Source organism: Canis lupus, chromosome 26 (genome assembly GCF_011100685.1).
Source record: "Canis lupus familiaris isolate Mischka breed German Shepherd chromosome 26, alternate assembly UU_Cfam_GSD_1.0, whole genome shotgun sequence".
Classification (NCBI taxonomy): domain Eukaryota; kingdom Metazoa; phylum Chordata; class Mammalia; order Carnivora; family Canidae; genus Canis; species Canis lupus.
Window position 1 is genome coordinate 2,944,503 of NC_049247.1, and position 24,641 is coordinate 2,969,143.

At 41.5% G+C, this 24,641-nt stretch overlaps 1 protein-coding gene across 4 annotated transcripts in view; it reads right to left on the minus strand.

Annotated features, from left to right (window-relative positions):
• The window catches only part of GLT1D1 (glycosyltransferase 1 domain containing 1), an 87,232-nt gene that overhangs the window by 45,072 nt on the left and 17,519 nt on the right, over positions 1-24,641 (minus strand). For 3 of the 4 annotated variants that reach the window (XM_038574736.1, XM_038574737.1, XM_038574735.1), the window contains exons 3-4: positions 12,093-12,198; positions 7,552-7,603 (exon numbers count right to left, since the gene is read on the minus strand). In XM_038574736.1, coding sequence (XP_038430664.1) covers positions 7,552-7,603; positions 12,093-12,198 — 158 coding nt within the window. Of the gene's footprint in view, positions 1-1,097; positions 1,134-7,551; positions 7,604-12,092; positions 12,199-24,641 lie in introns of all 4 variants that reach the window. The other variant, XM_038574738.1, reaches the window with a different exon arrangement.

The window sequence follows — 24,641 nt, forward strand, 5'->3', positions numbered from 1 at the left end:
GTCTACAGGTGACAAAAACACTAATTTTTATTCTAAAATGACAATGTGACTTCTGGTGATGACTTTGTTAACAAGTACTTTTAAAAGAGCTATAAATTGCTTTAAAACAATCAAATAGTGGAAAGCTCTCAAAATACACCTATGTCCAAAAAATACATACGAATTGGGCTCTTTTCAGGGGACGTGGTTCTCTTCCTTCTCTCTCCACCCTTTTCCTTTAGAAATTGGTTTTTAAGCAAGAAAAGAAAATAAAAAAGAAAAAGAAAGAAAACCACATGAATGGGATGAGGAGTGTCTCTGAAGACTGGATCGAGATCCCGTCCCATGGGATCCAAAGCTAGCTGGCAATGCAGAAATAGGAATGCTGACAGGAAAACTCAGGGGAAGATTTTTAAAAACAGTTAAATACACCGAGTAAATAGCTGGGAGTTATTGATGTTATTTAAAGCTCCACTCCCCTCCCACCCCGCACCCCCATCCTTCCACCATTCTGTGCCTTGGTGATTTGAGGAATTCAAAGAAATTTTGACCATTCCAGATGTCTGAGCCCCGGGTCATGATCCTGTGAAAGGTGGGAGTCTGTGCTCTGGACCTAATGAGTTTTCCATCCTTTGAGTCATATTAAAACTTTCCAATTCCCAGGGATCTCATTTGGGGAAGAAAAATGCAAAGAACATTTTCAGTTCCATCAAGAAATCTCTGAGGAAAGCCAATCTTAATAGAAGTTGTTAAAAATGATTAGCTTCCTAGGGTATGCTCCAACCCCAGAGTTTCTCTTAAAGAGTAGTTGCAGGGAGGGGCGCCTACAAAGAGGGCATCTTGAGGATGAAACCCAGGAGGTGAAGGATTTGAAGTTTCTGTTGCGATTGGAACCATAACAAAAGCTGTCGTCTGTGTGGCTCCTGCTGCTGCCAGCGTGATTTTCAGAGATAGTCAGATACAGAGCAATGGGCCATGCAGAAGGAAGAGGGAGCAAGTCACTCATAGGACAACATGCGTTCAGTACATATAGTTCAGCAATTAGTCGACTCGAGGCTCATTCAGATGGGCTGACATTAACACCCACATTTGCAGGTGAGCTCACCTGTGCCGCGAACCGCGCATGTGACAGCCAGTGAAATCTGTCTTGCTTTCTGCGTTTTAATTTCCAAAAGAATTTTGATGAGTACATACACACACTGAAGGTGAAAGTACACTTTAGCTACTGCCTAACCCAAACTGCTGCAAGAGAGTTCTTATTGTTTAATAAGTGCCAGGGCAAGGCACAACAGTGACACCCCAGAAGGCAGCCAGGCACAGTCTCCAAACCAAACCAAGCCAAAACAAACCAAACCAAACAAACAAAAACCCCCACAATCTTCTAAAAAATAATGACATCAGAAGGCTTAGCTCAGTGCTAACCTCAGCCAAGGGTACAGATGGGCCATGTTGGTGCTCATCATGCTTCTCAAATTTGATAACCACTTCAAGCAATATTTACTCCAACTCAAGATGTCTAAAAAAACAGCTAGCTCATAAATAAATATTTGAATTTGGAAAAAGTCCTGTTAGCAGAGTATTCCTTAGAAAAAGTGGGTTGACAGTGCAGTTGAATTTTCTGTAGGCTTGTGGGGATTTGAACTCAATGGAGACATATTAAACCCAAAATCATTGATTCTATGGAGAGAAAAGCCTTCCGTTAAGATATAGACCTAATTTGCTTTACTTTTTTTGTTTTTGTTTTTGTTTTTTTTTTTTTTTGGTGAAACAGTCACATTTTCTGGTGAAATCTGGTGAATTCAGAGAAAGCAGCCTTAACTTTTAACACAAATTTGCAGGCTGAATGTCTGTTACATATCGTAATAAGAAACCAACACCTTGCGTAGACTAGCTTTATGTTTCCATAAGGCATACATCAAAGTTAGAAGTGGGTAGTGAATCAAATTCCTAAGAAAGCCAAATTGAGGTTATAATTCCACAAACCAACAGAGCATTGTTTTCCCAAAACACGATCAGTGTTGAACCTGTGTGACAAATATTAATGATGCAGCATGCAGACCTGGTAAAGAGCCCCCTGGGACTGTGACCTTCACAAAGTGGGTTTGGTGTCACGTTAAGGTTGATATAAACAACACTAAAAAGAGTAACAGACAAGCCCAAACAAAGGCATTTCAAATTAAAAGAGATAAAATAAAGCTAGCTTTATTGAAATCCAATCAAACTAATTTGTTTAGTTAGCCAGAGACAGATAGAGGATCATAAATAGCTTCCAAAGTAGAGCCCTGGCTTTCTCAGAGGACTCGGGGCTGACAAAGATGTCTCCCACTGCCAGATGCTTTGTGCACACATATCTAAGCAACCCTGAAAGAGGTCATCTCCCACTTGTATGTACAGAACTGGGGTCACCAATGCAGCAGTCATCAGCCACACGAGACCATGGAACCCTTGAACCAGGACTGGTCTGAACAGACATGTGCTCTAAGTGCAAAAGGTATGCTTGTATTTTGAAGACTTTGTGCAAAAAAAAAAATATGAACTATCTCATTAGTCATTTTTATAGTGATTACATGTTGAAATAATAAGATTTGGGATATAGATAGTGTGCAGTAAAGAACTTGGTCTTTGTGCGAGACCTCCAGGAAATAACTTATCTGAGACCTGACAGAGTGTCTTTTTTTAGGGTGAGGCCAGTCACAACCATTGGTCTTTGGGTTGGAGCCAATTGGCCATACCACAAACACCACCCACATGATTTAGGGTAGGAGCTTGGAGTCAAGTGGCATCTGTCCACGTAGACGCTGGCTTCAACCATGTGGACAGTAAACCAATCATTCGAGCCTAGAATGAAGAGCTCCAATAAAAACATTGGACGTTCAACTTGGGTAAGCTTCTCTGGTTGGCAATCCTCCCCACACATTGTCTCAGATCAATAACCAGAGCGTAGAAGGCTTGACTCCACAGGGAAGAGGATAAGGGTGTCTTTGCCCTACACAGCTCTTCATGGGGTGGGTTTTAGTCCAATAAAGTCTATTATTTCCCTAGAATAAACTGTAGCTATGAGCAGAGCAATCGTCAGTGAGTTCTATGCAGTAAGAAGCAAATGCTGCAGATCTTTCTAATCTGGGACTATGGAAATCTGATTCTGGTTGATAATAATAGGTGGAATGAATTAAACGACAACCTGAGTCAGGTCTGCTCACTAAAATAAAGAACACAAAATTAAAAACAAAAGCTGACAATTCGATAATAAAGAGGCAAACTTAATTACTCAAAAACAACACTGTGCAGAATACAAGTAAAAACCATCTTTCTACAAAAATCCATCTAAAATAATTATATAAATACGGCTGAGTAATGAAGCCTTACATTATTTATATGTACTTTTTATTTGTAAAAACTAATCAGATAAAGGTATTGAACAGAACTTTATTGAAAAGTCATCCACCAAAAAAAGTACAGAAAACTGTACTAAAAAAAACAAAACAAAACAAAACAAAAAAAAAAAAACCGGGCTCATATTCGAATTTAATAACTAACCCCCACCACTGTAAACTCTAAAACCAGAAACACCCTTTCTTATTATTAGCTTTTATTATAGTGCATCTTACATAATCATTTAAGATGGAACTTTTGTTGCCTGTTCAATTTTTTAAAAATGCTTTGTTAGATACTTGGAAGAGTATCTTTCTGAAAACAAAGAGCAGGGACCCAGGATCACCCAGTCCTGGTGGCAAATCACCTTTATCTGAGAACCAGTGTCAGCAGATGCTGGACTTGGCTCCAAGGCGGGAGCTGGCCCATCCACGGGCGTGTCCCTGGGGCATTATCCCCTCTACTGTCCTGGCTGCCCAAACTCTGCCTGCCATGTGCGTTCGGGCCAGTCCCCTTCTCACTGCATATCAAAGTTAAACTACCATAAGAACTGTTCCGGGTCAGCTGTCCCTTTGCCACCAGGGACTCAGGGCTCTGTATCCCCAAGTGCGCCCTCTCCTGAGCACAGACTCACAATGCAGCTCCATTCCGAGCCTGGTGCCTGAGTCTAACACTATCGCTAATTCAGTGAGTCTGGGACTCAGAAATGCCACTCCTCTCCTCCAAATTCTTTCACTTGAGTTCTTCCGAAATGTAATGATAAAAATCTTAAATCATGCTACTGTTTGAGTCCCACTTTATTTCTTCCTTACGTGCTATGGTATTCCCACACAAAAATATATCCAGAACCTGGTACTTAATGTTAAAAAAAATCTTTATCAAAGTGCATTTACAAAGAAGGTGGAATCGTATATTTGCAGGTGAAATGGCATGATGGCTGTAACTTTTAAAAAAATATTTTTTAAAAAACTTTAAAAAAATATATGTGTATGTGTATGCATGTGTGAATGTGTGTGCAAATGTATGCACATGTGAATGTGAGTGGGTGCAAGGGTACACATGTGTGCAGTGTATGTGTGTGTGCATGTGTGCACGTGTATGTATGTGTGTGCATGCATGTGCATATGTGTCCAAGTGTAGAGAATGGCAGTAGATTAAGTAAGAATTGAAGAATGTAAGCAGGTGGTGAGTACAGTGCACCCTTTTATTCTTGCTACTTTTCCTTATGTGTGGAAATTTCTGTAGTAAGAAGTTCTAAGGAAGCATCTGTCCCTGGTAAACTCAATTCAACAAATATCTATTGAACATGAGGATGTGTGTTACCCCCTGGAGATGCACTAGCAAGCCCTACTTTGTGCCCATCCTCACGGAGCTCACAACCCTGTAGGGTTAAGGAAAGGACAGGCTCTGAGTGTATCCCTCCCTGAGTCTGTCTGTGCCCCTGCAAACCCACCTTGAAGACCCTCTGACCCTGAGGCAGACTGTACCCCCACACCTTGACTTGCTTGGGCCATCAGGATGGGAGCAAACATTACTCAAGCAGAAGTTCCAAGAAGCCTTTCACCCTGGTGCCTGCCCTCTCCTGCTGCACAGCCTCACAAGGGATGGTGGTCCAGGAGACAGAGGCCTCAGCTGTCCTCACTGTCCTTGGCAAAGGTCCCAGCCACGTCAGCCAGGAGGGTACCCCAGACCACCCAGTCTGGCTGAGCTGACCCAAGTAGCACAAGGAATAAACAGTGTTTTATTTAAGGTGTTGTATTTGGTGTGGTTTGTCATGTAACAAAAAACAACATATACAGTAAGTGAACACATCTATACTGATTTGGGAGGGCCCCAGGGTCAATGGATGAAGGTGACATTTAAGATGGAGATGCTGGGGGAAGGGTTGCAAATTCATGGACAAGGAACATCTGCTTTGACAGGTAAAAGCTTCCTTTCGTGTCTGGCTTAGAACAGTTGGCTTCTGTACCTGCTACTCCATGAGATCTGTTCTGACTGAGGGATGTAAAGAGAGCCCAGCACTTGCTGATAGGTGGCCAGGAAGGGGTGAGCCTTTTCAGATCATCGTAGCTGTTATTCTAGGGGACTTACATAAAAACTCAACAAATGGGAATGTCCCAAGGTAAGATGCAATAGGGAACCTGAATTCCTATGATGCTCCGCTCCATCCAAGTCCACCCATCTCCCCCTCACTTTGGAGGGATCTGTGACTATGTCACACTGTGTATGATCATTGGAGAAATACGGGTTCACCGGGAGATGCAGGTCTTCCAGACACTGAGGCATTGTCATTATACGACATCCAAACAAAAATCCCGCTTCAGTGTACAACCACGGACCTCACCAGAGAAGCCTTTACGTCTGGGGAGGTTGTCAACCACATGGTGTGGTGGCTTTCCAAAATTCTGATTTTTCTCAACGATTCAAACATTCTTGTTGGCAACAAAGACCGCCAGTTGTTTTGCTTAACGAGATTGGCTCGATCCACTCATTTTTAAGAAAACATCTGACAAATGCCCAAATCCGAATAACCCGTTTGTCTACCAATCATTCTTTTGGATACAAAATTTTATTAAGAAGTATCTGGTTCAATTTGTAACCCAATCACACAAGAGCCTTTTCTCCAGGTAAATGCCATACTTCATTCAGGATGCGGCAGATAGGTTTATGCATACATCCTGTGTCACCACACGAACATTTAAAAACACATGTATTCAAAGGTTAATGTTAATGATAAAATCAAAAGTTTTTATGGCTTCATCAAGGAGATCTTAAAGTGATTTTTCTTTTAAACTCCAAGGGGTGGTGTGGATAATCAATGACTGGCTCACATTGGCGCCACTGCCTTCATTAGGATGAAGGGGTCAGCGGTTTCACTCATTTCCTAAAGGTGAGAAAGGCAAACAATGTCTCACTGTCATGATGAAAATAGGCTTGACTTTGTGGAGGCCCAGAAGGAGTCCAGGGATCCCCACGTTGACACATTGACACTACTGGTTCAGACGATCACCTTTTAAGAAGGCAGTCAAACTAGTCAACATAAAACCAGCAGCTGGGAAGCTTGTCCTTTTTCATTATGAGATTTACAGTTTGTTAAACTGCCCTGAAAAAGTGCAACCTCCAGTTCCTGCCTGGGAAGTGTGTGATGTGAAGAAGAGGGTAGGCACACTGTGGCTGTAGAGATGAGCGTCCACACACGCACAGTGTTCAGAGCCTTGGTAAGGGACCACTGGTCCCACAAAACACTGCATGTACCCTCACCCCAACACGCAGTCTCCAAGTGCCCCAAATTGAAATTCTATAAAGAAAGTGCATAGCCTGCAAAATACCCCTGCCGGGAATAATGCCGACAAATGATGGGGCATAAGCAGTGGGCACAGCAGATGAGCTGGCATGGCACAGGGACCAACAGTGCTGGCGACCAAGGCTCCTTGCAGGTTCCCTTCCCCTCCCCCCCAAGAGCAAAGTCTCATGCTCAGGGGTCCCTGAGGCAAATGGGCCTCTTGTTTGGCTGCTTTGGTTTTGCAGGTGCCAGCTGTGCTGCGCCTTTCCCTAACTCCCCACTGAGAACTCAGTCTGCCATCAGCTCTTCCCACCAGCTCTTCCCACCAGCCCCCGAGTCATCATGAATTTAAAAAGTCAATAAGGGAATTAGCCTAGAGAGCTACAAAGTCCTCTCCTCTTCAAAGCTCTTCAGATAAACAGTCCAACCTTAGAAACTACATATACCACCTCAAAGATTGCGGCTCTCCATGCACATGGGGTGGCTGCAACCTTTATAGCACAGCCTCTAAATCACTTATTCTGAGCTCATGAAAAAGAAAACAGAAAGAATACTACAAGATTTGGCTATTGGGCTGTTCTTGCCATTTGGCAAAAATATATTTAAAAAATCAGTTAAGTCTTAAAAGTATCTACACGAATAAAAGAAACATCAATATATGGGATCTGTAATACACTCTTGTGGCCATAATGGGCAGGGTCGATAGAAACACTAGCAGGTCCCATCAAGGGTCCCTGCTGCCCTTAAACCCCATGGCCTCCAACCCTCTAACTCAGCAGCCCCTAACCCCACAACCCCCCGATCCCACAGCCCTCCAATCCCATAGCCCCCCAACCCTGAAGCCCCCGACCCCACAGCCCTCCCATCCCACATTCTCCCCAGCTCAGCCAGCACAACACCACACAACAAACACATACCCACTGCATTTGCGCCATCTCCTTCATTGATTCTGTGAAAGCGACAGCGAATCTGGTAAAAAAAAAAAAAAAAAAAAAAAAAGGAGGGGGGGAATTAGCGCAGAATCCAATTAACATAACTAGGGACCAGCTCCGTGGAACAAATCATGAGAGACAAGGTGAGAAGCTGAATTCCAAGTGTCATCAATCTTTATCGTGCGCGGTCAGTGGTTTTCAGCTCCAATCTCCACTCACATCAAAACAAGTTGTGTATGCAAGAAATTAACAAATGAAGCTCAACATTTCAACTTTTTGTTGTTACTGTTCCTTCCATGTAAGGTCAGAGAAGCAGGGGAAAAGTCAGAAGGCCAGATGCAGAAGAGAAGCAAAGGATTTAGTTAATACACTCAGAACATCCCAGGACAAGCTGTCCAGTCCATTAGCTTCAGCGAGGAAAGCCTATGCTAAAGTAGTCAAAATGTACCAAATGCACATGGATAAGGGATGTTAACCTCTACATTTATCAAACAATGGCTGTTTCTAGAATTAGAGCTGGGTACACATGGGATGAACCAGGGACATCTCATGGAGGTCAGACAGTCAGAAATTGCTCAAAACCGGTGAGGGATAGGAGGCGCAGAGGGCATCACACCTTCCACTGGGGCCATCTTCCCCACCCAGGCCCTGCATGCAGCTGGCATGAGCATGGGCTGACCCAGCAATGATGGGTGTGCCGGCACCCCTCATACAACACTCCACGTGCCCCTGGACATGGACAGGGGTATGGGCCAAGTGTGTTCTGAGAGCATCCACCACATTCTGAGACCTATATTGCCACGCAAGGACAGTGCAGGAACCTTCCTTCATGGGAGACTGTGAAAACAGGACACTGCAGAGCCAAACAAGAAGCACAACATGGGTAAGCTGTCACCAGGTTCCTGGTCCCTAGCAAGTATTTCCTGTTACTGTTTTCTACTAAGATTAACACCATCACCATGACCCCTGCATGGTGCCCCATGAACATACCATGGAACAGCTTTAAACCTATAGGAAAAAGAAGAAAAGAGAAGACCCCAAAAACAGAGAAAAGTTGAAGAGCAGGGAATGAGGTCAATGACCGAAGGACCAGGCCTTTCCTGCCATCACAGAGTTTCTAGACAAATGCGCAGTGCAGCCTCAGGATGGCCCCTGTAAGATTAATCCACCCCTGTGGCAAACTTGGCCACCTTCTCTTGAATGGGGAGGCCTGCTTGCTGTCACATACCTGCCCCTCGCTGGAGTCACACCTGGCACCCCAGAGATGGGCAAGAGTATGCAGACTGAATAAATGACCAAGTGCATGGGTGGAAGTCCTGCCTTACATTCCCACAGGAAGCAGGTCAGGGGAAGGAAGAAGGGAGAGCAGGTGTGGGGGGCTGACTGCAGAAGCGGGAGGATGGGCACGCTCACCCAGCAGCTGGTGACTGTCCCCACCCTGTAGCCCTTTCTGCTGGCATGCCCCATTTGTCTCAGACCCAGACATCAGGGGATCAACAGCACGGCTGACCACAGATGGGAGCAAGGAGAGCCTTGGAAAGGTTTCCATCAGAAAGAGCGATGTGTAAACATTTTGGGATCCAGTGGCAGGTCTGCATGAACTCCATCATGTCCTTTTATTGTGGAGCGGCAGATAACACCTTCCTTCTCGGGGCCTCACTACAGAGACCCTGGCCCTGGGTTTGCACCACCTTCCTAACAGATAACCCTCAAGAGAGTTTCTGACCCAGTGACCCTAAGAAAATAAAGAAATTGAAAATAACCCATTTCTTAGGAAAAGTGTAAAACTACCACTTTTACACCATGAGGGAATATTGCCATTTCAAAACATACTCACTTTGATGTGTGGTTTTGTTTGTCAAAAACATCTTTAGCAATATCATAGCTCAAAAACCCCATGAAATGATACTGAACCATTTTGGCCTACCATTTCACATGATCTAACCCATCATGTGCTCTGTATTTCCTAACTGTGAAACTATTTCTTAGGCAATTTATTTCATATAAACTCTTTTGCTCATTTGCTGGGCAATATTAATTTTTTCTAAGATGCACCTGGATGATTCTTCACAGAACAATTTCTACAAGTTTCAAACTCCTTACTTAATTTGGCATTTATAATTACCAAATACTTATATTATAAAACAAGCCAGAAAGCTGATGCTGAAGTAATTTCAAAACTGTACCATACAGGGGGGGAAATGTTTTAACTATAAAACAAGCTAAAAAATATACCTTATAAGAAAAATATAACTATTTAAAAGTATTTGATTAAAAATGAAACTCATTATAAAGCAATACAAGTCCAATACTTTATTTTACAGAAAACTATGCCATATGCTCTCCGGCAAGAAATTTATGATTCATCCAACTTCCCTGACCACTGACTCAATCAATACCCCTTCCAAATGAAAATCAATGTGTTTTAATAACAATGCAATGAATAATGCTAACGATAATACCATAAGATGAATTCATTCAATATTGTTTCTACCCAGCAGAATTATTTCCCCTCTGTAAGACAGTGTAAACCACATGAATCAAAAGGTAATAAATTTTTAGAGCATAAGAACAACAATATCGAGAAAACCTATAATAACTGATCACCTTTCAAGATCAACCTCAAACTCTGGGTACCTTTATTTACTGTAATTCTCTCTCCATCTGACTCACATGCTCACACAGGCACACATGGCTATTTGGCTCTATTTCGATAAGGCTGTACTGCCACATTCATGTCCAGGAAGTTATCAGGACGAAGCGGGTCCTAAAATGTAATGATACCTCATGGTAACCCTAGTTTCCAAGAGCAAGACTGCTTCTCACCTTATAAAAATGGAGGGGGGTTGCCTTAACGCTTCATGGCAGAACAGGGAGTCCTGTCCTTTGTAAGAGATCAGGAATGCTCCAGTGACATAAAGAGGCAAAGAGTTCTGAATTCCCTTACCACAGCTTCTCAGCCGTGAGACGGTTAGAGATGAGCCACAGGCATTTCATGGTCAGTCATTTATTGGGGGCATGAAAGCAACATAAATGTCCAGCAAGAGACAAATGGACCAAGAAAATGTAGTAAGCACATACAGTGGAGTATTACTCAACCTTGAAAAAAAGAGGAAATCCTGTCATTTGCAACAACATGGATGAACCTGGAGGACATGATGCTCAGTGAAGTGAGCCAGACACAAGAGGACAAATATTGCATGATCCCACTGATGTGAGTATCTAAAGTACTAGAACCCCCAGAAGGAGAAAGCAGGGCGGTGGTTGCTGGGGCCCGAGGGAGAGGGAACAGGAAGGTATTTATCCAAGAGCACAAGGTTTCACTTGCATGAGGTGAGTAGGTCCTGGAGATCTCCTGGAGCCTACAGTTAAGGATGCTGTCATGTAAGCTTACAAATTTGCAAGGAGGGTAGATTCTATGCTAAGTGCTCTTTGCATGATAATAAAGAGGGGTGGGAAGAAACTTCTGGAAGTGATAGATGAGTTTATGGCACAGATCATGATGATAGTTTTACTGATGAAGACTTATGGGGCTGTATATATCAATTATATACAGCTTTTTGCACATCAATCATGCCTAAATAAAGTGTTTTTTAAAAAGAATTAATAAAGCAGTTTGTCCACATTAAAAACATAATGATTGCCTGCTTTATTTTGTTTTTGTTTGTTTTACAATGATTCAAAGATTTACAAGAATTGAAAGGGAGCATTTGTGACTATTTAGGTTTTGTTTTGATTTCTTTAGCCTTTTCAAACAATGTTTATATGGACATAGAGGATTTCTATACTGTTACTATTTGTGTTAAACATTATCATTATATTTCTGATACAGAGGAATGGGGGTGATTTTTTTTTCCCCACCAGTCCTTCTGGTTCACTCCACAATGCTGTACCAATAGGATTCTCTAAGCATGTCTGGACAAAGAAAATGTTGGGGAGTGCATCTCTGGATTCTTGCGTGGAGGCAACAACTCCCACTCCGGGGGCTAGGAACGTATTGGCCTCAAGCTGCAGCATCCAGCAGGTGCTGCTGATGTGCAGTGTCCAGGCTCCGGGATGTGCAGCACAGCCCCCTACAACAGATAACCGTCCTACCCCAAATGCCCACAGTAAGCCGGTTGAGAAATCCCGCTGGTGACACCCTCACAGATGGTTTTCTGTAGCTCAGAAATCTATGGAGCTCAGAGATATGCCAAAAACATGCAAAGTAGAACCTGACTCATGCACGCACAGAGCTGGAGTCTGTGTGTGGTGTTCTCTTGGAGGACAACAATGCTGTGCCTTTTACCCTGTAGGACCTTTCAAGAAGGCTGGCCCAATGTTAACGTCCTCAAAAAGTCATTCACATGCAATGACTTGTTTACAATGACTCTTCATGGCAAAATTCATAGGTGCCAAATGAAAAAAAGAGATTAGCTTTATTATGGTAAGATGTAAACTTCCCAAACTACTGCTTTCTTTAAGATTTAGGTTTCAACGAACTCTGCCCCAGTGTTTACCTCCTGTGAAGTTCTCAGAGGCATTACCTGGCTTCCTCGAGGACTTTCCCCATCACTTGGTTTTTTTCTCTCTGGTTAATGTCTTCATTTAAATCAGTTCCACCAAAGATGATTCCAAAAGGAATTCCATGACCTGCAAAATATGAAAGTTAATGAAGCAGAGCATGGTTTTGGAAACAGACCTCATCAGCCCATCCCAAAGCAGCATGAAACCTGTGTTCCCAGAACTCGGGGACCATGTTTTGATGTTTGTTTCATTTTATCCAGCTCACCTGAGGAGCAGAATAGGACTCACTATTATAAACATGACATGGGGATTAATCATATCAGACCGCAGGTGCCAGGACCATTTTAAATCAATTAGCTTTAAATTTTAACAAATGAAGAATCGTGCTGGCCACCATCTATCAAAGCTGAGCTTCTTGCTCTCGGGAAACGGGCTGATCTGGAACCACTGGCATTTTGACAGAGTAAGAGCAGCTCAAATGCAGCCCGGCTGGGGCTCCCCACAGCAGGTGTCATGCTCTCCAGGAACTGGGGTGATGTTGGGCGCCCTGCCCACTGTGACTTCGGGGTGAATGCAGCACAGCTATGGCAGGAAGCAAAAGTATCCAAGACACTGCACGTGTCAAGTGTGGAAGGATTCACCAGGGATCAAGTTTGTTCTGGGGGAAGCTCTTTGTGTTGCTGACAGGCTTAGTTGAGAGACATTTGCTGAGCAAGGGCGAGCGAGGCAACAGACATGCACAGACCAAGCTGAATGATGTGCTCATCAGAAGCAACCCTCCAGACGGACTTCCAAAAATCAACCAAAAATTTGAAGAGATGCTGGCCAGCAAACCACCAAACTGACCAGACTAACTAGAGTGTCCATACAGGGATTTCTGGAACACACCATCCCTTTTGAGATTTCAGAATGTCAGTCAAAGGGTACTCGACTACTCCTTTTATTTGCCTTAGAATTATTCCTGTCCATGCAAAGGAGCAGATGTCTTCTCTCTGGGAAGGTGACTCTTCCCCTGGAATCTGCTAAGAATTCAGCCTCTAGATACTAAGCCCAACAGAAGCATACTCGGAGACAGCGAGGCTGCTAGTAAGAGCAAAAGATGAGAAACAATTCAGATATATAAGTGGAGACCAGCCTTTAAAAAAAGAAAGCAGACAGGGTTGTGTGTGTGTGTACACTGACATAAAAAGACTGAAAAAAATCTATTATCACTATTATTAGGAGAAAAATCAAGCACATGTTGGTTAATACAGTATACAAGTATTATATAAAAATGATAAACATATATACATTTCTATACACACATATTTATATTTATGTTTATGTTTATAAGTTCTGTGAAAGAATACACAGAAAACTGGGTTGTTGTTGTCTCCCAACAAGGGACCTACAAGCCCACAGATCTGGGATGCAAGGGAAACCTACTTTACATTCTAACATTTTATGTTGTTGGCACTTCTTGCTATTGGCACTATGACCTTTTCCCAAACCACAGACAGACAGGGAAAGCACACTCCGTAGAAATGATTCACCTTTTGCGATGGGTGCAGACTTGTGGGGATGCTGAGCGTGAACGGTTTTAGCACGTGGGATGGACACGAATCTCTGGGGCTGAGGGAGGTGTGAGGTGGGAAGAATAATGACCCCAAAGATGTCCGTTGTTAATTCCTGGATCCTATGAATGTTTCAGGGGAGAGGCAAATTAAGCTATTTAGAATTGAGGCTGCCAGTTGGCTAACCATAAAACGGGACAGATGATTGTGGATTTCCCAGGGAGGCCACTGTAATCATGGGGTCCTTAAAGGTGGAAGAGGCAGGCAAAGGAGGAGCTCCCATCACTGCCGTGTGAGGAGGGGCTGGACCATGCATCTCTGGCTCTGAGGGTGGATGGGGCCATGAGTCAGGGAGTGTGGGTGGAAAATAAGGAAACAGATTTGCCACAAAAGCCTCCAAAAAGAAACACAGTCCCACCAACGTTTTGATTCTAGCCCCAAGAGACCCATTTCAGCTTTCTGACCTTGGGAGCTACAGGATTAACAAGTGTGTGTCGTTTCACACCACAGGGTTTGTGGTAAACCATGACAGCAGCCCTAGGAAACTAGTACAATGTACCTCCCTAATAAAAACTGCCAGTTTAGGAAAATCTGGGTAAGAAAAATCACAGAAAAAGTCTTTTTTCAGTGAAATCTCCAAAGACAGAGAAATAGAGACCAGAAAAATACACACCGGGTATTGTAGAAGCTGCTCAAAAGTTATGAGAATATTCAATAATTAAAATGATCAGCCCTGCCAGCTAATTAAGCCAACTGGCAACTGCTCAAATATATCAGATCAAATTTAGTAAGAAAAACATAAGACTTTGACACCAGATCATCCTGGGTCCGAATCCTGGTTCCCCATTTGGAAAATGGTGACTTTGAGCGAGTCACTCAGTTTCTCTGAATTTCCGCCATCTCATCCATGAAATGGAGGTCATGATAATTAGCTGACTCGCTCCTGGGATTAAATGACTCACTACATACATATGACATACAGGAACAGGATGGAATCTGCTTGTGATGCTAGTATAACTGTGCTTTACGATGAACGAGTTTTTAAATATATAAATCCAGAAGCTCTCTGAATTAAATTAGCATTTGGAAGAATGGAATGTGAGATATTTCATTTACTTTCCTATTTTTTTCAATACTCATTCTATTGTTGAGAAAACAGAGCTTCAAATAAGTAGCATGTTAGTCTTTTTGTTTTTTTTTTAAAGATTTTATTTATTCATGATAGTCACACAGAGAGAGAGAGACAGAGAGGCAGAGACACAGGCAGAGGGAGAAGCAGGCTCCATGCAGGGAGCCCGACATGGGATTCGATCCAGGGTCTCCAGGATCGTGCCCTGGGCCAAAGGCAGGCGCCAAACCGCTGCGCCACCCAGGGATCCCAGTAGCATGTTAGTCTTAATGGCAATGCATCCATAATTATGAGTGGGAAATTCTGGAAGTCCTCTGAGATAGCATGATGCATATAAACTGTCTGCAAACTCTTACTGACCCTTCAAAACCTCATTCAGGCATGCCCTCCTCACTGAAGTCTTTCTCAGATCCTTCAGAAGTAAACCCCCCACTTTGATGCCCTGCCATGTATCATAAGGCTTTAGGATTGATTTGCAGACTGGAAAATCCGCGAGAACCGGCACCGTGGCTTATTAATTTTGTATCCCTTGCTCCTAATAAAATGCCTGCTACACATTAAATCTCTAAACAGCATTTGTGGAAATGAACTGAGCCTGAAAAGTGCTATACAAACTATTTTCCAAGTGCATTTACTCAGAGCCACCCAAGTGACTGGTCCTATTTCATAAATCAGCTCCTCTGCTTTAAATGTGTCATTCTCAGGAGTCTGCCAAGAAAAAGCATCAGTTTCCTGAACCTGGCTCCTTAATCAGCCACCTGATGCCATCTGCTTCCTCACCAGGTTCAAGCCTGAAGCAGATTCTCAAAAAGAAGCAGAGAAAGAGCTTCATCAAAATGTTTCTCATCCAGTTTTCTGCCAATGTAAGGTCACCAGGCAATTTTTCTTTGTGTGCTACATGGGGCCTGTGAAGGAGAGCCCAGGGAGCATTCTGCACAAGAGCAGTGTTCTATTATATTTCAGGCAAGGATAGCTATGAAGTTCTCTTCCTGCACACTTGAAAGGCTGGTAGGTATACACAGTGAACCTCTGTCACAGACATGTCCAAGAGGGAAGAACAAATGCAACACATTACTTTGACGTTAGTATAGTAATTGGTCTATGACTTAAATAAAGCATTAAGATTCATGTTTTTTTTAAACCATGTATACCTGTAATATAGCTATAATAAATATTAATATTGTTAATGTGCTATTTCTCATCACTTGAAGTCTTCTTAGCAATTTATTTACCTAATTATTTGCTCAGTAAATACTGGTTTTAAAAAGAAAAGCAAATTTCCATTTGTCCATGCCATTATGGTTTTATTTAGATATATTTACTATGCACAGACATGTTAAGTGTGGCTGATTATTCATTGGCAAGATGTATCTGCAGTAAAAATGCACAGGTATGTCCTGTGAGATGGCTGTGTTTCTCTTAGAAAATCCTAAAGTGAACGGGTTACCAGGGCTTCTGCAGATGCTCGCCCATCACAACATTGCTTACAGTCAAGGGGGAAGATGGAAATAGGATATGACCGCTCATAATCATGCTGTGGAAGACCATTCAATGACGAGAAAATGTTCCTAACATGTCAGTAGGTAAGACAGATTGCTGAGCTGTGAGATGATCATGATTTTAAAAATACACATAGAAATTGCAGAGAGAGACAGACCAGAATGTGAGACACAGTGTCATCTCTGTGCTTATAGCACCTACCACAGCACTTAGCCCAGGTAGCAGCAGTTAATAGTTGGTTAAAAGAAGTTGCAATTTTATATTGTAAGAGTGGATCTCCTTTTGTAAATTTAAATTTGAATAAAAATACAAAATGAATAAAAGCAAACATGCACAGGAAACATTGGTCACATCTGGGTAGTGAAAGTCAAAGTGCTGTATTTCCATCTTTGTATTTTTAAGAAGTTTCCAAATCATGTGCTTAGGTAATCTTTTAAAAAATCATAAGTGCTATGTTTTAAAATACAGTTTAATTGAGGGGTGCCTGGGTAGCATAATTGGTAAAGCGTCTGACTCTTGATTTCTTTTTTTTTTTAATTTTTATTTATTTATGATAGTCACACAGAGAGAGAGAGAGACAGAGACACAGGCAGAGGGAGAAGCAGGCTCCATGCACCAGGAGCCCGATGTGGGATTCGATCCTGGGTCTCCAGGATCGTGCCCTGGGCCAAAGGCAGGCGCCAAACCGCTGTGCCACCCAGGGATCCCTGACTCTTGATTTCAACTCAGGTTGTAATCTCACGGTCTTGAGATGGAGTCCCACATTGGGTTCCCTGCTCAGCAGAGAGTCTGCTTGCCACTTTCATGTTTTTTTGTAAAGGAAGAGATACATGCAAATATGTGTACACGTTTATCCAGCAGCCAGCCTTCAAGATGGCGAGCTCCCGGAGGACACGACCAGCGAGGTTCCATCTCATGCCTGAGAGGGCTGATCTGTGTGATCCAGATGCTCTGGAACTCATGCTGTATGGCTTCAAAGGATGGGTCATGATAGACCAGTCAGCTTCCAATTTCTATCCTAGATGGGCCTTTCTTGGAGAAGCCAGCTGCCACATCACAAGGATGCTGCTGCCAACAGCTACCTTACAAGTGGCCCTTGTGGGACCAGTCAGGCCTCCAGAAGACCCAGACCCAGCCGGAACACACAGTACGTGGTCTTGACCGCCACCTCACCAGAGACCCTGAGACAGAATCCCAGCATAGCTGTTTCTAAATTCCAGACCCACATAACTATTCCATATATATATATATATATACATATATATTTTTACATTGTTTTTATATAGTACAACACCCAGTGCTCATCCCATCAAGTGCCCTCCTCAGTGCCCGTCACCCAGTCACCCCAACCCCCCACTCGCCTCCCCTTCCACAACCCTTTGTTTGTTTCCCAGAGTTGGGAGTCTCTCATAGTTTGTCTCCCTCTATGATTTTTCCCACTAAGTTTCCCTCCTTTCCCCTATAATCCCTTTCACTATTTCTTATATTTCCATATGAATGATGCCATATAATGTTTGTTATTCTCCAATTGACTTACTTCACTCAGCATAATACCCTCCAGTTCCAACCATGTCAAAGCAAATGGTGGGTATTTGTCGTTTCTAATGGCTGAGTAATATCCAGTGTATATATAGACCACATCTTCTTTATCCATTCATCTGTCAAAGGATATCATGGCTCTTTCCACAGTGTAGTTATTGTGGACACTGCTCCTATGAACATTGGGGTGTAGGTGTCCCGGCATTTCACTACATCTGTATCTTTGGGGTAAATATCCAGCAGTGCAATTGTTGGGTCATCGGGTAGCTCTATTCTTAAATCCTTAAAGAAGCTCCACATGGTTTTTCAGAGTGGTTGTACCAGCTTACATTCCCACCAACAGTGCAAGAGGGTTCCCCTTTCTCCACATCCTCTCCAACATTTGTTGTTTCCTGTCTTGTTAATTTTTACCATTCTCACTGGTGTGAGGTGGTATCTCATTGTGGTTTTGATTTGTATTTCCCTGATGGCAAGTGATGCGAGGCATTTTCTCATGTGCTTGTTGGCCACATGTACGTCTTCTTTGGTGAAATTTCTTTTCATGTCTTCTGCCCATTTCATAATTGGATTGTTTGTTTCTTAGGTGTTTAGTAAGTTCTTTATAGATCTTGGATACTAAATCTTTATCTGATATGTCATTTGCAAATATCTTCTCCCATTCTGTAGGTTGTCTTTTAGTTTTGTTGACTGTTTTTTTTTACTGTGCAGAAGCTTTTTATCTTGATTAAATCCCAATAGTTCATTTTTGCTTTTGTTTCTTTTGCCTTCGTGGATGTATCTTGCAATAAGTTGCTGTGGCCAAGTTCAAAAAGGGTGTTGCCTGTGTTCTCCTCTAGGATTTTGATGGATTCTTGTCTCACATTTAGATCTTTCAAACATTTTGAGTTTATCTCTGTGTCTGGTTTAAGAGAGTGGTCTAGTTTCATTCTTCTGCATGTGGATGTCCAATTTTTCCAGCACCATTTATTGAAGAGACTGTCTTTCTTCCAGTGGATAGTCTTTCCTCCTTTGTCGAATATTAGTTGACCATAGAGTTGAGGGCTCATTTCTGGGTTCTCTATTCTGTTGCATTGATCTATGTGTCTGTTTTTGTGCCACTACCACACTGTCTTGATGATCATAGCTTTGTAGTACAGCTTGAAATCTGGCATTGTGATGCCCTTGGCTCTGGTTTTCTTTTTCAATATTCCTCTGGCTATACAAGGTCTTTTCTGATTCCATACAAATCTTAAGATTCTTTGTTCCAAGTCTCTGAAGAGAGTTCACGGTATTTTGATAGGGATTGCATTAAATGTGTAAATTGCCCTGGGTAGCATTGACATTTTCACAATATTAATTCTTCCAATCCATGAGCATGGAATATTTTCCCATCTCTTTGTGCCCTCCTCCATTTCTTTCAGAAGTGCTCTGTAGTTTTTAGGGAATAGATCCTTTATCTCCTTGGTTAAGTTTATTCCTAGGTATCTTATGCTTTTGGGTGCAATTATAAATGGGATTTATTCCTTAATTTCTTTTTTTTCAGTATCATTGTAAATGTATAGAAATGCCACTGATTTCTGGGCATTGATTTTGTATCCTGCCACATTGCCGAATTGCCATATGAGTTCTAGCAATCTTGGGGTGGAATCTTTTGGGCTTTCTATATAGAGTATCATATCATCTGTGAAGAAGGAGAGTTTGACTTCTCCTTTGCCAATTTGAGTCTTTTATTACTTTCTTGTTGTCTGATTGCTGAGGCTACGACTTGTAGCCTCACCATGTTGAACAACAGTGGTGAGAGTGGACATCCCTGTCATGTTCCTGATCTTAGGGAAAGGCACTCAGTTTTTCCCCATTGAGAATGATATTTGGGATCCCTGGGTGGCGCAGCGGTTTGGCGCCTGCCTTTGGCCCAGGGCGCGATCCTGGAGATCCGGGATCGAATCCCACGTCGGGCTCCCGGTGCATGGAGCCTGCTTCTCCCTCTGCCTGTGTCTCTGCCTCTCTCTCTCTCACTGTGTGCCTATCATAAATAAATAAAAATTAAAAAAAAAAAAAGAATGATATTTGCTGTGGGATTTTCATAAATGGCTTTTAAGATATTGAGGAATGTTCCCTCTATCCCTACACTTTGAAGAGTTTTAACCAGAAAGGATGCTGTATTTTGTCAAATGCTTTCTCTGCATCTACTGAGAGGATCATATAGTTGTTTTTTCTCTTGTTGATGTGATCTATCACATTGATTGTTTTATGACTGTTGAACCAACCTTGCATCCCAGGGATAAATCCCACTTGGTCATGGTGAATAATCCTCTTAATGTACACTTGGATCCAATTGGCTAGTATCTTGGTGATAATTTTTGCATCCATATTCATTGGTCTATAATTCTAATTTGGGGTGGGGTCTTTGGTTTGGAACCAACTAATGCTGGCCTCATAAAGGAGTTTGGAAGTATTCTTTCCCTTTCCATCCTTTGGAACAGCTTTAGTAGAATAGGTATTGTTTCTTCTTTAAACATTTGATAGAATTCTCCTGGGAAGCCATCTGGCCCTGGACTTTTGTGTCTTGGGAGGTTTTTGATGGCTGCTTCAATTTCCTCCCTGGTTATTGGTCTATTCAGGTTTTCTATTTATTCCTGTTCCAGTTTTGGTAATTTGTGGTTTTCCAGAAATGCATCCATTTCTTCTAGATTGCCTAATTTGTTGGTATATAGCTGCTCATAATACATTTTTTAAATCTTTTGTATTTCCTTGGTATTGGTTGTGATCTCTCCTCTTTCATTCATGATTTTATTAATTTGAGTCTTTTTTCTTTTTAATAAGGCTGGCTATTGGTTTATCTATCTTATTAATTCTTTCAAAGAACTGATTTTGTTAATCTGTTCTACAGTTCTTCTGGTTTCTATTTCATTGAGTTCTGCTCGGATCTTTATTATCTCTCTTCTGCTTGGTGTAGGCTTTACTTGATGTTCTTTCTCCGAGTCCTTTAGATGCGAGGTTAGCTTGTGTATTTGAGTTTTTTTCCAATTTTTTGAGGGAGGTTTCTATGTATTTCCCTCTTAAGACCGCTTTTGCTGTATCCCAAAGATTTTGAACAGTTGTATCTTCATTTTCATTAGTTTCAATGAATCTTTTTAATTCTTCTCTAATTTCTTGGTTGACCAATTCGTCTTTTAGCAGGATGCTCTTTAACCTCCGTGTATTTGAGTTTCTTCAAAATTTATTCTTGTGATTGAGTTCTAGTTTCAAAGCACTGTGGTCTGAAAATATGTAGGGGACAATCCCAGTCTTTTGGTATCGGTTGAGACCTGATTTTTTGACCCAACATATTATCTATTCTGGAGAACGTTCCATGTACACATGAGAAGAATGTGTATTCAGTTGCATTCAGATGGAAAGTTCTGATATATATATATAATCTTTGTAATCCATCTAATCCAGTGTATCACTGAAGGCCCTTGTTTCTTTGGTGATGCTCTTCCTAGATCCATCATTTGCTGAAACTGCCATATTGAAATCTCCTACTATTAGTGTATTATTATCTAAGTATCTCTTGACTTTGGTTATTAAATGTACTATTATCTGAGCAGCCCTGGTGGCTCGGTGATTTAGTGCCACCTTCAGCCTGGGGTGTGATCCTGGAAACCCAGGATCAAGTCCCACATCGGGCTCCCTGCATGGAGCCTGCTTCTCCCTCTGCCTGTGTCTCTGCCTCTCTCTCTCTCTCTCTCTCTCTCTCTCATGAATAAATAAATAAAATCTTAAAATAAAAATAAATGTATTATTATCTAAGTATCTTTTTACTTTGGTTATTAATTGATTTACTTGGCAGCTCCCACATTAGGGGGATAAATATTCATGATTCTTCTTTGTATTTCCTTGGTATTGGTTGTGATCTCTTCTTTTTCATTCGTGATTTTATTAATTTGAGTCTTTTCTCTTTTTAATAAAGCTGGCTAATGGTTTATCTATCTTATTAATTCTTTCAAAGAACCAACACCTGGTTTTGTTGATCTGTTCTACAGTTCTTCTAGTCTCTGTTTCATTGAGTTCTGCTCAAATATTTATTAACTCTCTTCTTCTGCTTGTGTAGGTTTTATTTGCTGTTCTTTCTCCAAGTCCTTTAGATGCGAGGTTAGCTTGTGTATTTGAGTTTTTTCCAATTTTTTGAGGTATGCTTATATTGCGATGTATTTCCCTCTCAGGACTGCTTTTGCTGTATTCCAAAGATTTTGAATGGTTGTATCTTCATTCTCATTAGTTTCCATGAATCTTTTTAATTCTTCTCTAATTTCCTGGTCGACCCTTTCATCTTTTAGCAGGATGCTCTTTAACCTCCACATGTTTAGATTTCTTCCAAATTTCTTCGTGTGATTGAGTTCTAATTTCAAAGCATTATGGTCTGAAAATATGCAGGGGGCAATCCCAATCTTTTGATATCGGTTGAGACCTGATTTGTGACCCAGTGTGTGGTCTATTCTGGAGAAAGTTCCATGGGCACTTGAGAAGAATGTGTATTCAGTTGCATTTGGATGTAAAGTTCTGTAAATATCTGTGAAATCCATCTGGTCCAGTGTATCATTTAAAGCTCTTCTTTCTTTCTTTTTTTTTTTTTATTATTGGAGTTCAATTTGCCAACATATAGCATAACACCCAGTGCTCATCCTCTCAAGTGCCCCCCCAGTGCCCATCACCCAGTCACCCCAACCCCCCGCCCACTTCCCTTTCCACTACCCCTTGTTCGTTTCTCACAGTTAGGAGTCTCTCATGTTCAGTCATCCTACTGATATTTTCACTCATTTTCTCTCCTTTCCCCTTTATTCCCTTTTGCTATTTTTTATAATCCCCAAAGCTCTTGTTTCTTTGGAGATGTTGTGCTTAGAAGATCTTTCATTTGCAGAAAGCGCCGTGTTGAAGTTTCCCAGTGTAAGTGTATTATTGTCTAAGTATGTCTTTACTTTGGTTATTAATTGATTGATATACTTGGCAGCTCCCACCTTAGGGGCATAAATATTCATGATTGTTAGGTCCTTTTTTTGGATAGATCCTTTGATATGATCAAGTATATGATATAGTGTCCCTCTTCATCCTTACTACAGTCTTTGGAATAAACTTTAATTTATCTGATATGAGGATTGCTACTCCAGCTTTCTTTTGAGGACCATTTGAATGGTAAAAGGTTCTCCAACCTTTCATTTTCAGGCTGGAGGTGTCCTTAGGTCTAAAATGAGTCTCTTGTAGACAGCAAATAGATAGGTCTTGTTTTTTTATCCAGTCTGAAACCCTGCATCTTTGGTGGAATCATTAAGCCCATTCACATTCAGAGTTACCTTTGAATGATATGAATTTAGTGTCATCATAATACCTATTTAGTACCTGTTTTTGTGGCTTATTTCTTTGGGCTTCCTCTTTCTTTTACAGAGTCCCCCTTAATATTTCTTGCAGAGCTGGTTTGATGGTCACATATTCTTTTAGTTTCTGCCTGTCTTGGAAGCTCTTTATCTCTCCTTCTATCCTGAATGAGAGGCTTGCTGGATAAAGTATTCTTGCCTGCATGTTCTTCTCATTTAGGATCCTGAATATATCCTGCCAACCCTTTCTGGCCTGCCAGGTCTCTGTGGAGAGGTCTGCTTTTAATCTGATATTTCTCCCCATATAAGTTAAGAATTTCTTGTCTCACACACCTTTAAGAATTTTCTATCATTGAAATTTGCAAGTATCACTATTAAATGTTAAGGTGTTGCATGGGTTTTTATTGATTTTTTTGTGGGGGGGGAGGGGAATCTATCTCCTGGATCTGAGTGCCTGTTTCCTTCCTCAGATTAGGGAAGTTCTCAGTTATGATTTGTTCAAATATACTTTTTGGTCCTCTCTCCCTCTCAGCCTCTTCTGGAATCCCAATTAGACGTATATTCTTCCTTCTCAAGCTATTATTTATTTCCCTAAACTTTTCTTCTTGGGTTCTTCATTGTTTTTCTCTTGTTTCCTCGGCTTCCTTCCTTTCCATCAACTTGTCTTCTATGTCACTCACTCTCTCTTCACCTCATTAACCCTAGCACTTAGAGCATCCAGTTTGGATTGCATTTCATTTGATCTATTTTTAATTTCACCCTCATTTAGATCTCAATTCTGCAGTAACAAAGTCTCTGGAATCCTTTACACTTTTTTCCAGAGCCACCAGTAGCTTTATAATTATACTTCTGAATTGAATTTCTGAAATCATATTTAAATCCAAATCCTGTAACTCTGTGGCAGAGAGTATTGTTTCTGGTTCTTTCTTTTCTGGTTCTTTTCTTTTTCTAGTCATTTTGTCCAGTGCAGAGTGGCTGTATTAGTGGACTGATTCAAAAATATCAACCATGACCTAGGTAAAATACACTCTAGATGATTCTGAGGAGGTCAGAGACCAGAAAATAAAAGAAAAAGAAGAACAGAACAAAATAAAACAAATGGACCACTAAAGTGAAAAACAAATTTTAAAATTAAAAGTCAAAAACAAAGGAGAAGAACAAAGAAAAAGAAAAAATAGTAAGGAAAAGAGAAAAAAGGGGGGATGGATTGTGGTGGTGGTGAGGAAATGGTGATGGAGAGATAATGTAGTGTAATGAGGGGTCCTAGAGGGTGATCCTCTTGGTTCCGAGTGTATTTTGTTCTGTATGTTAGAAGATGCTCAGTCTCCAATTTATATAAACCAGCAATACTTATACAGAGTCCCAACATTGATCATAAAAATGTAAACAAGATAAAAGAGGGGGGAAGAATGGGAAGGAAAAGAGAATATAATCTCACAGAATGAACCACCACAGGGTTCCACTTGGTTCTAGGTGTATGTTGGTCGTGTTGTAGAAGGTACTAACTTCCACCATTGT